The 14,366-nt window shown below is 38.8% G+C and overlaps 1 protein-coding gene across 1 annotated transcript in view; it reads right to left on the reverse strand.

Moving 5' to 3' along the window:
• Positions 1-13,211, reverse strand: part of LOC107084218 (sodium/hydrogen exchanger 6-like) — an 18,142-nt gene extending 4,931 nt beyond the window's left edge. The window contains exons 1-13 of the mRNA XM_015373946.1: positions 12,929-13,211; positions 10,834-11,033; positions 9,851-9,928; positions 8,438-8,514; positions 7,876-7,988; positions 7,541-7,646; positions 6,528-6,669; positions 5,127-5,232; positions 3,527-3,615; positions 1,443-1,556; positions 1,026-1,137; positions 698-851; positions 589-619 (exon numbers count right to left, since the gene is read on the reverse strand). Coding sequence (XP_015229432.1) covers positions 589-619; positions 698-851; positions 1,026-1,137; positions 1,443-1,556; positions 3,527-3,615; positions 5,127-5,232; positions 6,528-6,669; positions 7,541-7,646; positions 7,876-7,988; positions 8,438-8,514; positions 9,851-9,928; positions 10,834-11,033; positions 12,929-13,211 — 1,605 coding nt within the window. The remainder of the gene's footprint in view (positions 1-588; positions 620-697; positions 852-1,025; positions 1,138-1,442; positions 1,557-3,526; positions 3,616-5,126; positions 5,233-6,527; positions 6,670-7,540; positions 7,647-7,875; positions 7,989-8,437; positions 8,515-9,850; positions 9,929-10,833; positions 11,034-12,928) is intronic.
• Between the last annotated feature and the right edge of the window lie 1,155 nt (positions 13,212-14,366).

Here is a 14,366-nt window from a genome sequence, read left to right on the forward strand (position 1 = left end):
CAAAAAAGTACTCCAGAGTGTTGTTCAGCATGGGGGTGAGTAGAAAATGAAGGCTAATCATGTTTTGGGTGTACTATTCCTTTAATGTAATTAAAGTTATTTCACTTAAAAATCTCAGAACCGTCAAAATGACCGCCTTGGGAGTTCTACTGTTAAGGGGGAATAAACTTTTTTTTAAAGTATTTTGTAAGAAAAAGACCAATACACAAATATAGCCTGCTAAAGAACAAAGATAAGATTTATAATAAGATTTCCCTTGATTAGTGAGCTGTTAATGGGACTGTATAAACACCGAGTGATGTGGTAGCTCCAGTCCAGAGATCTAACATATTTTTTAGCTTTATGCTTAAAACTGGAAGACATCACACACAAAAAGGCCTGGATCTACTTTTCCCTTTCTTTATAAGTCCAAAAAATAATTTCTCTGCTTGTCTGTCTTCCTTTTCTTATCTATCAAAAATGCTAACACATTTCAGTCACATATGGCTTACAGCTCTTTCCCTACTTCAAGCAGCACACTTGATTCCTCTCTAGGGGGCGCAATTCACCCTAAAAATAAGAGATTTAGACATTGAGTTAAATACTTACAGAGTATTCTTGATCAGAATCCACCCCCACTCTGAAAGAGATTGCAATGGTTACATAGATGCGATTAAAAAGGTGCAACAAACGGACGTTATAAGATTGCCAGCCTTACGGTATGCTCATGAAAGACAGCATGGGCGTTGTGCCCCCTCCACAGATCCATACAGTGAAGAAAACAATCAGAAGGGTGGTTGAAAACATCATCTGCCGGGCGTAAGTAGCCGTGTCCCGGATAGACAGAGCAAAGGTCATCGCCCCACGCAGACCTGGAGGAGGCAGGAGATAAAAACGGTTATTCATAAAACTGGGTTTTATGAATAAGTCACACTTTAATGAGGCCTGCAATGAAGACAATGATGTGCATGCAACTTCCTCTAGAAAGCTTTATATCAATGTGTGTTTTTCTTTTTCAAACTTAATTATCTGTTTTGGAGGTTTACCTGCAAACATCATAACATGTTGAAAGTTCATTCCGATCTTATTTCGGCGGCCCAGGTTGAGCAGAAAGGAGAGGGGGTAGATGTTTGCAGCTCTGCCCAGAAACACAGCCAGCTGCAACGAAACGCTGTCAAGGACATGACTCAAAAGGTGATGAGGAGCAGAACGGAAACATTAGTGGGTACAACCCCAGTTTGAACGATCAAACTAACCCAATGACTAATCTGTCTTTTATGTGTGCCCCGGATTTCCCTCTTGGTTTCAGTTCCTGGTAAAATCTATTATTAATTAGTGTGTCTCATTGACAGGTTTTGGTTATCTTAATACTTGAAAGGTTGTGTTAACTTTTCATTTAAAGCTTTTTCAGTAAGATTTTTGAGTGTGTGATCTGATCCAATGCAGAGCATAGTGAAGGATACGAAGGCCCCGATGATGAACATGGGGTTAAAGACGTGTGACTGAAAGGAGAAGAGCGTCAGGCCCATGTAGGAGAAGATAAAGTTTTCTGCCAGGAAGTTCAGCAGCTCAAACAGCTGGAAAAAACAAAACAAAAAAGACATTGAGATGAGCAACTTGTCATTCTTATCCAAGTCTTACCTAAATGTCAGAATGCAAAGTTTAACCAGTTGTTCCTGTAGAAGAACAGATCATCTTTTCCAAATTTCAACCATAGATTTGAACCCTCCCAAAGCCTACTGTACCATTTCTGTTATTCCCTCAGTGGAATTCCAGTGAATCATTGTACCTTAAGTCTTTTTAAATGGACACCAAGGAAGCCAATCTACTAAATCTTTAAAATACTCTTATGGAACAAATAGAAATTCATTTTCTTACATGCACTGGAAAATAATCGAAATCTAGATGAGTAATTATTTCTTAAATTAAGTGCATTTGTTCCTTGATAGAGCAGGTAAAAGTGACATTTTGCCAATGGAACAAGAAAATTTACACTTAAAATTAGAAAACACAGTTGCGTTGTCTTATTTAAAGTTCAAATTATCTAATCATCTTATTTTAAGAGAAAAAAATACTCATTCCATTGGTAAATTATTTACCTACTCAAATTAAGGGTAAATATGCTTAATTTAAGGAACTTTTTTTATATTTCTAGATTGTTTTTCCAGTGTGTTAAATGTTTACAATCTTGGGCTCTTTAATTTACAGCAAAATAATGAAATCTAGATAAGTTATTTTTTCTTTTAAAAAAAGTGCATTTGTTCTTGAATTGAGCAGATACAGTAAGTGAGACACTTTGCTGATGGAACAAGCCAATTTACATTTAAAATAAGAAAGAAACAATTGCTTTGTCCTATTTCAAGTGCATATCATCTAATTATCTTATTTTAAGAGTAAAAATACTTATTCCATTAGCAAATCGTCTTATTTACCTGCTCAAATTAAGGGTAAATACACCTAATTTAAGAAACGTTGATTTATTTCTAGGTATTTTTTGCAGTGAACGACATTTTTGACATATCAGTACTTCTGCATTCTGTTCCCAAAAAAGTACATTAAAAATAAGGCAATTATATTACCGTAATTTTCGGACTATAAGCCGCACCTGAATATAAGCCGCAGAAGCTAAATTGCATGATTTGTACATATATAAGCCGCACCGGACTATAAGCCGCAGGTTTTTAATGTTTAACACAAACTGTCTTGCGCTCGCAATGTCCGTCTTTCTCGCTGTCGTTCTGTCTCGTACCACTCGTGGTAGAAGTCTGCTTCCAGAGGACCTCCGCATTCCCGCGCGTGGCTACTGTACTTGTGTGTTGAAGCAAAAGTGACGTCAACATGGTGGTTGGTAAAATCCATAGATTTAGGTATTACCCTAGTGGCTGTTAGCTGTAAAAGTCCATAGATAAGCCGCATTGTTATATAAACAGCAAAGTCGAAAAATGGGGAAAAAGTCACGGCTTATAGTCTGAAAATTACGGTATAACTAAGATATTCTTAAGCCCAGTTTTTCCAAAGTCAAGCAAAGGATCCTATGTTGTAACCGCTGACAATGCAATCCTGTAAAAGTTGCAAAAGATTAATTTCGGTGTTCCTCAAGGCTCGGTTTTAGGTAGCGTGCTCTGCTTTGCTGTATTCATGTTTTGGTGCAGAGTTCTACATGTGTTTTATGCTGATGATGCAGAACACAGAGTCGGTTTCAGCAAATCTATTTTAGATATCCGTGTCTAAAAGAAGCAAGATGTCAAAATAACTCACTCATATGCAGTATGCGGCTTCTATACTGTAGTTCATCAGTTATCAGGATAAGATCACTCTACGCACTTCTGAGAATAATCTGCACTAAATAGAATCCCTTTTCTGAGTATTTCTTCATGATCTACTGTATTGAAGTTTTGCACTTTTGCATTTTTTCTCCCATGTTCCTTTTTTTCCTCCCCGACAGAAGAATCTGCTCAAATGTGTGATAACAATTTTAATTTAACGAAAGTGCTTGGAAGTAAAACAGAATGATATGGAAATCACTGTGGTGTGAAGTGTGTTTCACCTGTTTAGTCCTGTCTTGAGATTCACGGGACAGATTGTTGTAGGTGTAATGAGCCTGAGTGATCCCACAGAAAAGCACTGCCACAACACCTAGAACAAAAACATAAAATATGGTTTACTCCTCTACCAGTAGTAGCAGGTGGATGGTTCAGAGTGTTCGGGGGGTATCACTAACGAGAAATTGAAGAAAAGCCACCAACTCATTCTTAAGGGCAATTCCAGAGACTGATGGACCTTAAAGCCATTTATTTGCTGTGTGTGAAAATAACCAGAGTAAAACCTGCTGCAACCAGCTACTCCAGTGTAAAACCTGGAGGGATATTAATCCCTACAAGCTATGTGTTCTTCCGCTCAATGGACATTAGGTGCAGTAAGAGTTCATCTAATTGGCCAACTACATTATCACCATTAAGATTTTGAATTATGCTACGTTCACACCGGACACAGCAGAAGCAGCAAGTTTACATGCAAAGTCAATGGTTGACGCGCGTCAAGGCGCAGCAAAAGGTCCCGCAGCACTTTTTGAGCAGCAGACGCAAGCGCGTCTGAGCAGCTGAAGCAGCGTTTAAGTATCTGACGCGCGTGACACGCTGCAAACGCGCTGCTGCTCGAAATGGAAAAATTGAACTTTTGCTGCTTGACGCACCGCGTCGACCAATCAGAGAAGCTGATCTGGGAGCTGACCCTGAGACGGACACATCGCTGATGACACTGAGTGCTGTGATCACTCCTATGAAACAGTTTAACACCTAAATTAACTTAAAATGCAGAAATTTGCCGGCAGAATATGTTGGCTTTTATTATCCTGGTGCCTGCAGTTTGGATTATTTTTATGAGAAACAGCTACCAGCTGCCGCGGTGAACCGCGAGGAGGCGACCCGGCCAGAGGCTGCTGTTGAATGGGATCCTGCTGACAGCGCACCGCTGGTATGTGGGGGTCTGAGCGACTTCTTATATTAGAAGGAACGATGATAATCTGAATGAACTGACTGCACTGATTAAGTTTTCAGGTGGATTTTCTCACTTAAAAACATATTAAAACTACTTTATTCCCACGGATTACAGCAAATACAGCTGCAAGGCAAAGAAAGGATGGAGTAGCTCCGCCCAACGCGCGTCAGACCCACTTTTGGACCGTGCAGCCAGAGCAGGAAAGCTGCTTCAGCCGCGCGTCAGAACTAAACTGGTACAAGCAGCAAAAATGAAGCAGCAGACGCGATTTTGCTGCTCTTGCTGCGTTCGGTGTGAACGTAGCATTAAGGAGATTTGGCAAATAATATCCCAACAAATATTTAACCGTTTGCACTAGCAACATCATACAAACTAATAACATATATAATTAATTTGTATAACTCTGTATACAACATCTAAGATCTGCTAAAAACAAGCATTGCTGTAATTGGATGAAGGATGTTGGTCACGTTATTTTCAGTGTTTAATGAGAAGTTTGAAAATGAAGTCACAGGAAGTACAGAGGGTATAAGAAGCTACTTGAAAAGGAAATTCTTATTCTCCACACTAAAATAACTCTTCTGCTTTAAAGCTGTCAGGAAGACTGAAAACATGAAAGCAGAGTAGCTGTTTTATGACAGCGGACGTACCCGTCATCCCGCAGGCTTCAGCCAACAGAAAGGTGCTCCACGACATCAGGAAAAATAAGCCCGTTTCCAGTAAAGGGAAGTCCCTCAGCTTAGTAAACTTTGTAACGTGAGGAAAACTACAAGTTAAGGACAACAGCAAGAAAAAAAAAATAAAGATCCTCCTTTTAGTGGCTACTTGTGCCAACAGATGCATTCCTGGTATCAATACTTTATAAAAAAAAAAAAAAAAACATAAAACCTTTCTAAAAGGAGCAGCGCTAAGTTGGAGCATAAAGAGTATTCTTTCTATCTCATTTAGAAAATGTCTTTAAATCCTCCTGTGTTCTCACTAAACTAAACCACTTGGAGTGTCTTTAAAAAGATCAAACAAAGCCTCATCTGACTAGATCACTTATATACAGATACCGCCTTAATAAATGTTTATGTTGTTTGAGCATTTAGCAGAATCTTCGACTAACAAAGTAGAATATATACATGTGTATCTCTCTGTCAGGGGAAACTAATCCGTCCCCCATGTGACAGACGGGGACACTCACCACTATACGAACCCCCACCCCTGATCAAAAGCAAACCAGGCAGGCTTATGTTTGAGACTGCTGCACAGAAACAGCATTTTCTTGCTTGTAGACGTAATTTCATGGGCGTAATGGAGACTTTGTGTCGCACATGCCGCCTCATGCTGTTGTTGCTTTGGAGATTCACTTTTCCTTATCTCTCGTAGAGAGGTACAGGAAATAAAAGAGGGTATTACTATTTAATAACATGTGCAATAATCGTATTCAACAAGAGACTTCAGCTGTTATAGTTATCTCACTAACTCACTGTCGTTCCTTACCTGGTACCACTGTAATGTACACGGCCAAATCTATATGTGTATAAGTCACCTTAAATGTACATAAGTCACCCTAAATCTCTGCCCTATTTCTTTTTTCCTTGATCCACTGTATATATGAGGCACTTTATATACCTCATGCACCTTTTCCTCCTTCTGGCAACTTCTTTTGACTATTGCGCCAATGGGAGACATGAATTTCTCCACTGTGAGATCAATAAAGTCTATCTTATCTTATCTTACCTTTTTGGCTTCTGATCCAGCCTTGTTTGTCACCCATTTAAAAAAAGAGCAATAATCAAGATGCTTCCACAGTAGTTATGAAGAGGCTTAGGCAAACAGCCATTTCTCTTTAGACAGTTCCTGACCTGTAATGTTGCTCCAAATAAAAGCTGGACATTTGTCATTTACTTTGAAATTATCCTGCTGCAGAAGATTGTTTTAGTTAAAGCTTTTCAACCAATTTTAGCAGCAGGTGCTAATTAATTGCGTTTATTGCAATGTTGCATGAAAGAAACTCTTCAAGGTCAATAAGGTTACCCATAATTCATCATTAAATAAAAGGATATGAGAGCAGTCATGACTCCAGTAGCCACACCGAGTGAGAAGGAGCCACTGAAGACGCCCAGGAAGACGCCGAAGGATTTCAGCACGGCCATGGCTTCAAAGCTGTGGCTGTTGTCGCCCGCCGGCTGATACGCCACGATGGAACTGAAGGGCGATTAGAGTGCAGAGAAACATTTAAAAGGAAAAACAAAGGTTCAGTCCTTCTAAGAAGACAGGAAGAGAAGGTGATGAAATCATATTTTCTTAGAACTGGGTAGACCGTCCGGCAGTGAGAAAGACACTCAGCAGAGGAAGCATATAAATAAAAGTATGGAAGGTTTGCAAGCTGAAGACTAACTAGAAACATTAGGTTTGCTTTATTACCATTAAAGAATAAACTACTGCAACTTGCATGTTAGTAAAAATATTATAAAGTCTGACTTTCTGAAAACAAGCGTGGTGATTGGAATATGGAGCAAACTGAGAATGACATAAGGAAAAGGAGAAAAAAAGGGGGCTGTGATCATTAGGAGGGGAGAGATTTTCCTAAAGGTAAAGTCTACATTTTATTTTAAAGATTTAAACACAGCAACAAAAACAACAACAACAAAAAAAGTCTAATGTTTTATCACAAGCAAAGGCACGCCGTCCATCCAACCCAAACCCACCCACGAGGAGTGAATGTCTGGTTGCCTCCCAGCCATTCCTCCATCTCCTCGCCCATAACCGAGCTGTCCTCTCCAGCAGAGTGAACAGCTCCAGCCCCCTGCCTGCTCTGCTTTTCAAAGCGCAGGAGGACGCTACATGCAGAGATGCAAACATACGTACGGGCAGGCGGTCAGTGACACAGACGGGTGAAGAAAGGCAGGCAGTGAAATGACAGGGATGTTGATGTTAGTGTGGTTCATGTCCATGAGAGTCACAGTTAGCTTGTAAAAGCACAGGGAGGGGTCACGGGGGGAAAAAAATCTTTCCTAGTGCAATTCTTCAACATATGACCACGGCGACGCAGCTCTGCAGAGTGTTTTAGACTTACGACGAGAGGACGATGGCCACTGCATCGTTGAGAACGCTCTCTCCAAACAGTAAAGCATACAGGTCCACGTCTACCTTCAGCTCATTGAAGATTGCTAGTACCGTCACTGAGGCAACAAGGAAAAAAACAACATTTTTAGAAGGGGACAAAAGCACAGAAGACTTCTTAAACTCTCTCCAGCGATTAAAATGTGTCCACGCTGCTCACATGATGCATGCAAGAACTGGGAGTTTCAGCCACATTGTTGCATGCATTTTTCATCACGAGGGAATCAAATGACTGCTTTCTATATTAATATTTCATGCGGCTGACTGAGGTTCGACTGCGCCTCCTACCTGGGTCTGTTGCCGAGACGATGGCCCCAAAAAAAAGGCAGTCGGTAAAGAAAAAATCCCCACCGATCTGGCCAACAGCTTTCATAAAAGTCACAAAGCCGTACATGATGAGCCTGAAAGGGAAATGCGAGCCATCAACAACATGGACTGTCTTTCAACCAATCAACAGCTTAGGTTTTATTTAGGAATTTAAACTTATATAGTCTAGTGCTGATGGTCTACTTCAGGGATGACCTGATACGACTTTTTCATTTTTGATACCATAAAGATATTGAATCTTTGAGTTGATATTAATACTGATACCAATAGGATATCAATGTGCTTTATCTCTCATTTTGTAGAAATAAATTGATCAAGTGATATTAATAAAACAGAGAACAATAAACAACCAAAGGTATGAGAACAAATTAACCAATTAAAACAATCGGCTAGGATGCAGACTATGTATTACCACTTTTGGTTCTGGGCTGATATCGAACAAATATTTAATATCAGTAATGGATCAGATCCCTAAAGTACTTCCTGTTGTACTTCCTGCTGTTTGAGAGGTTGGTTGACTTACCCGATAAAAAAGCAGGATATGACTGTTCCAATAAAAGCATAGGCCAGGATTGAGCCAATGTTTCTGAAGAAATGCCTCTACGAAGAAAAATGATGAGTATGAATTAGTCACAGGCTTTAAAAAACATTAAAACCAGAAAAAAAATGTAATTTTAAAGAACTATTCATGTTCTCCCAGGATTACCTGAATATATCCTGATCAAATTTTCATTTGAAAAAGGAAACTCACATAAACCACATAAAAGAGCAATAAACACAATTTCTCACTGGCTAAAGGTTTCCTGTTATGCTAAGTTAGGATTAAAAAAAATTAGAGATTGACTGTTTCAGGTTAATTTAGGGCCGATTATTTTGTCATCAGCCATGTTACTAATGAGAGAGCCTATTGGTGACATGTTTCTAGCTAAATGAAAGCACAGATATTTTAAAGCAAAAGTTCAAACACGTTGCTTCCTTATGTGACCCTATGGAAAGTAGGGTTAGAACAATTAAACAGATTATGATTAATCGATTGTTGAAATAATCATCAATTAATTTAGTAATAGATTAATCATTAACTGGAGTATAGAGACTCTAAAACATGCTTTTATCTGACAGAGCGACCCACTTAGAGCAGTAATTTTTCCAAGGTTGTGCAAAAAATATTAGACTTTTGCATTTCAGATTTAAAATGTTTCCATCCATCAATATGCTCTAACCAGAACTCCACAAGTGGATAAGTTTTAGTTTCACTTGGTTTGATTTAATCAAAAATCCTCTTTAAGGAACCTTTGGCTATTCAATTATTAATCGAAAAAATAATCGACAGATTAACCGATTTGCAAAATAATGGAAAAGGCCCGAATGAAAAGACCATGTAAGATATCAAGAAGATAAACAAAGACCTTCAAAAAGAAAAGTACCGGAATGGGCTGCGTTCATCACTTAAAGGGATTTCATCCAAATAGAAAGACAGGAAAAACATGGAAACTGTAGCCAACAGATGCATTTATTATGATGCAAAATGTTTTGCATCATAACAAATGCAAAAAAAAATTAATTAAAAAAAAAATATATATATATGTTTTGTTCTGAAACAAAACCTTAATTTTTGTACAAATGTGCCTGCATCTGATGGACATAAAAGTTTCCTATAAAGATACACGTTACATTTGGAAGATGAACAGAGAGAAACTTGTCACAAAAAATAAGTACAGAGGTGATGGAAAAAATGAAGTTTCCCAAACCAGGTTCCACCCAGAGAAAGGAACCTGATGTGGAAAAATTGAAGCAGCATTTCAATAAACCAGCTAAGAAGATAAAAAAACAAAAACAAATTATAAGCAGACAACAAAATGACAAAGGTCAGTGGAGTCTATATTTAAAGGGATCAGAAAAAAGGGTCAAATTTCCTGTAACATTCAGAATCTCTCACCCTTTTTAGGCTGTAACCAGCATGGAAGATTATAGGAGGGAGCAAAATGTTGAAAAACACCTCTGGGTCAAAGGTCACCTAGAAAATAAAAGAATAAAATGTTATAGAACAATTTTTACTACTTTTCTGTCTCCGTGTGCAAATTTACAAGAGTGGATAAAACCATGTATGGGTGTCACTGTTCCATCATATTTTCTAATTAAATGACTTCATATTGCTGCGCTGCTGCCATCACCACCTCTGTTTATAGATGCTAGAGATCGGCCTGTTTTTCCAGTGTAGTCCTGTTTCTCTGACTGTGACTGGCTGGATGTGCTCTCTTCATCCTCTGACATGGGAGCTGGCTTGGAGCTCGTCTGCCTGGCTGTGTGTTTCCTGGACGTGGCCGCCTTTTAAAGCTGCTTTTTGTATCTCTGCTTCTGTCTCCTTGAACCCCAGTTGGCCTCGGCAGATGGCCGCTCACACTGAGCCTGGTTCTGCTGGAGGTTTCTTCCTGTTAAAAGCGAGTTTTCCTTTCAACTGTCGCTACAAGCATGCTTAGTGTGAGGCATTGCATTCGAGTCAACGAGTCAATGCAATCGACTGGTTTTCCTTAGATAGAAAACTTTTAATCAATTTGACTGCATGATCTGATGAACTGTAAAGTGCCTTGAGATGACATGTGTTGTGAATTGGCACTATATAAATAAACTGAATTGAATTGAACTTATTAATAATAGTCCATATTCTACATTAGATTAGCTTGTGATATTTGTGTGTGCATCTAAATGAAACTAAAAACTACAGTCTGAACTGCTGGCTGTAAAAGCGCAGCGAAGTATCTTTTAGTAAATACCTTAAAAAGGGATTATAATTTAATAATAACCTGGTCGAATTATAATTTCTTTTTATATCTAATACACTTCCACCAGCTATAATATGAATAGTCACATCACTGCCACGGTTGTTTTGTGTTTCAGCAACTAAGAACTTATGCTTCTTGCCTTTCGCAGCATCTCATCGTCCTGCACTTGGTGGTCCTTGCCTCGGCTCACTTCCCCTTTAAGCGTGTACTCGTAGAACCTTCCGCTGACATTGACCAGCAAAGTGGCGGGGCTGGCGTTGACGGCACATTCGAGGACCACGTCGCTCATGCTCTGGGGCACATGGATGCCATAGCGCAGGATCACACCCACCAAGAGACCTATAAGGAGAAACGAGAGGTGAGATGAAGACAGAGTTAGAAGAATCATTTCGCTGCAGTATTGTTGAAATATGGAAGCTGTAATGAAACAAAAGAGTCCTTTGATCTTTTTTTCCATGTGATTCTCATTGTAACATTTTTTCCGTTTGAAAGTTGTCATTGAGGGGACTCAATATTTACTTTTTAGTGTTTGTTAGGGGCTTTAAAATAAATGTAAAAACAAGAAAAGGCCACACATACAGACAATTGATGCAACTGATTTTAAAGGTATAGTGGAGGATGTTCTTTTTCCAGGTGGATCATCAAATAATTGGTCCTCCTAATTGTCAATCATTCTGGTGATACGTTTACGTAAGTCCGTCCTACGTCCTCGTCCCCAGGTTGCTATCTTTTTCTGTGCAAGTGCACTTTTGGGTGATTATGTATGGTGGGCTACGGTTTTTGGTAAAGACATTTTCACTCATCGGTGTTGAGTCTGACACAGTAGAAAAATCGCAAATCTTCTTTTGGAAAGTAAGCTTGTATGAGTGATGCAAACAGCAACTTTTAAACAGAGTGTGCTTGAGGAGAGCGGGTACAGGGTTGTGCATGTGCACACCCCTTTAAAAAAATGGATAACTACATCGCTATTCTTTGGATTAAAATAGTATAAGCCTGTTTTTCTCTTATAAATGACTACTCCCAGCAGAAAAGCTGGAGAAGTCGATTTTCAATGTTCTAAAATTATAGCTCATTAACAGAAACCAAAATGGGTTAAAATCAGATTGTTGACTCAAAGCTTAAGGAAAAATAATCAGCAACATTCTGATAGAAACATCTCCAAGATCTAATATGGTGAAAGTCCATCTCATACATCATTACAAAGCAAAGTATTTTTGACATCTGAATCATATTACAAATGGTACTTTAAAATATAATAACATTGCATAAAATGACATGGTGACAAGGACATATTTTCAATGGGGGGAGGGGGTAACGCAGACCACTTTACTTATTTGAAATGTTAATGTCAATCCCTTTATTGTCCCACAATGGGGAAATTCAATGGGGGAAGCAGTGGGTTAAGGGTTTTTGCTCAGGAACCCTGAGGCTGTGGGGTTCAAACCAGGTAATTGCAACCTTCTCAGAGCACAAGCCCACTGCTCTAACCCACAAGGCCAAATACACAATGACTTATGGTTTCCTTGTTTCATACTAAGAGGTTAAATACATACGATTTATGTCAATATAGATATATATAGTTATGTATGCATATTTACATAGTTATTGGGATTATTAAAGTATGTCTGATTTTGATTCTGCTATATATAGGAACAGGCATGTGATAAAAATGTCTGTCAATCATGCTTTTAGTGTGAAAAAATGTGGGACAGATACATAAAGCAGCCATTATTTCCATCTCATTGCTATTGTGTGTGTTTTGCCCATGCATTAGTGATGCTTGTGGCTACTTGGAGCTTGTCAAACAAGTTTTTTTCTTATTTCTTTATCATATAAGATTAAATAAAATATTCCCATCCTTGTTCTATTAGATTTGCCCTATAATAGCCTGACTTGGTCACCTTTATTTCTACCATTTGCTCTGAGAGAATCAAAACAGGTAGATCAGCTCATTAAATGTTTCCTGGAACAAATATAGGGAATGAATAACAGAAAGACTTCTGGTTTATATTTATGTCTGTTGTGTTGGGGGCGGATCCTTTCATTGCCCAGTTATTGTTTTAATAACTGAGGTAAACATAAGGCCTAAGGTGTCCCGTGTTCCCAGACACGTGAGGAGAAAGCGTTTAATCAGCTTACAGGTCAAGTTTAAGCAGCGACGTCACAATCATGAAGATTCATTTTATTTAGTCTGGGTTCATTAGCTGACTGCCAAGGCTTAGCTAGCTGTTTACCGTAGATCATAGCGAGCCCTGTTTCATGGAGGAACCTGAACCGGCGGTGCTTGAAAAGCCATATGGTGAGGATGGTGAGCGTTAGCAGCATGATGAAGATCAGCAGGTAGGCACTGTCCTGTCGGTGGCTCTCCTCAGCCATCCGCTCCGTAACGACGTTATCCATAGCAGCGCTGCTGTCGCCTTGTTGGCCGCCGACCATTAGGATCGGGGCGAGGAAAGGCAGCAGAATGGAGGCTTTTGGCGGTTTGACACCAAGTAAGCGCCTCAGTGTGAATCCCATCTTGACCTTTTGTTGTTGAAGTCACATTTGTCGTTTATCTTGGAGCCGCTGAAGCTGAAGGGATCGGCCCTCTCTCAGTGGAACACAGCTGATAGCTTCTTCCGCAGCCTGCACCAAAACACTGAGACTTCCGGTTCTTCAAAATAAAAGTCCTTTCGTGACTCATTTACCGTGTGAGACAAACAGCGACCCCCGCAATGTTAGGATCTATCTATCTATCTATCTATCTATCTATCTATCTATCTATCTATCTATCTATCTATCTATCTATCTATCTATCTATCTATCTATACATATACATGTGTATGTATATATATATATATATATATATATATACATATATTTGTATGTATGTACATGTATGTATGTGTATGTATATGTATAAATATATGTATACACATATATACATATTTACATATATATAATATATGTGTGTATGTGTATATATGTGTATGTATATGTATGCATATATGTATTTATATATCTGTATGTGTATATGTATATATATGTGTATATGTATGCATATATATATATATATATATACTGCTGTACAGATATCACAGTTGCAGGAAATATGGTAAAACCTTAAAAGCTAAAAGACATAAACACAATGCAATAAAAAAGAATGAAAGTAAAATCAAATAAAAAAGTTAAAATTAAACTAAGAATGTAAATCTTTTTTTTTTTTTTTTTTGATTAAAAGCCAAGGAGAGGTAGTGGGATTTTAGGCAGGGTTTAAAAACCTGTAAAAGATCCTGCAGATCGAATGTGGCAGGGCAGGTTGTTCCAGAGCATCAGTGCCGCTGCCACAAAGGCCGGTCACCTTTGGGTTTTTAAGTCTGGTTTTATGTGTGGCCAGTAGCAGCTGATTGGAGGATCTTAGTTTTCTGGCAGGGGCATGGATTTTGAATAGCTCAGTCAGATACTCAGGGGCTAGGCCATTCCGAGCTTTAAAAACAACAATAACATACAAATCTTTTTTAAAAGCAACTAGGAGCAAACGCAGCGAAGCTAGGACCGGTGGTCACGTTTATGTGTGCCAGTATAGAGACGGGCAGCTGCATTTTGTACCAGCTGCAGGCGGTGCAAAAGTGAGTGGTCCAGGTACAGTCATCCAATCTTGTGTGTGTATATATATATATATATATATATATA

The sequence above is a fragment of the Cyprinodon variegatus genome, unplaced genomic scaffold (genome assembly GCF_000732505.1).
Source record: "Cyprinodon variegatus isolate N-32 unplaced genomic scaffold, C_variegatus-1.0 Scaffold94, whole genome shotgun sequence".
Taxonomy (NCBI): domain Eukaryota; kingdom Metazoa; phylum Chordata; class Actinopteri; order Cyprinodontiformes; family Cyprinodontidae; genus Cyprinodon; species Cyprinodon variegatus.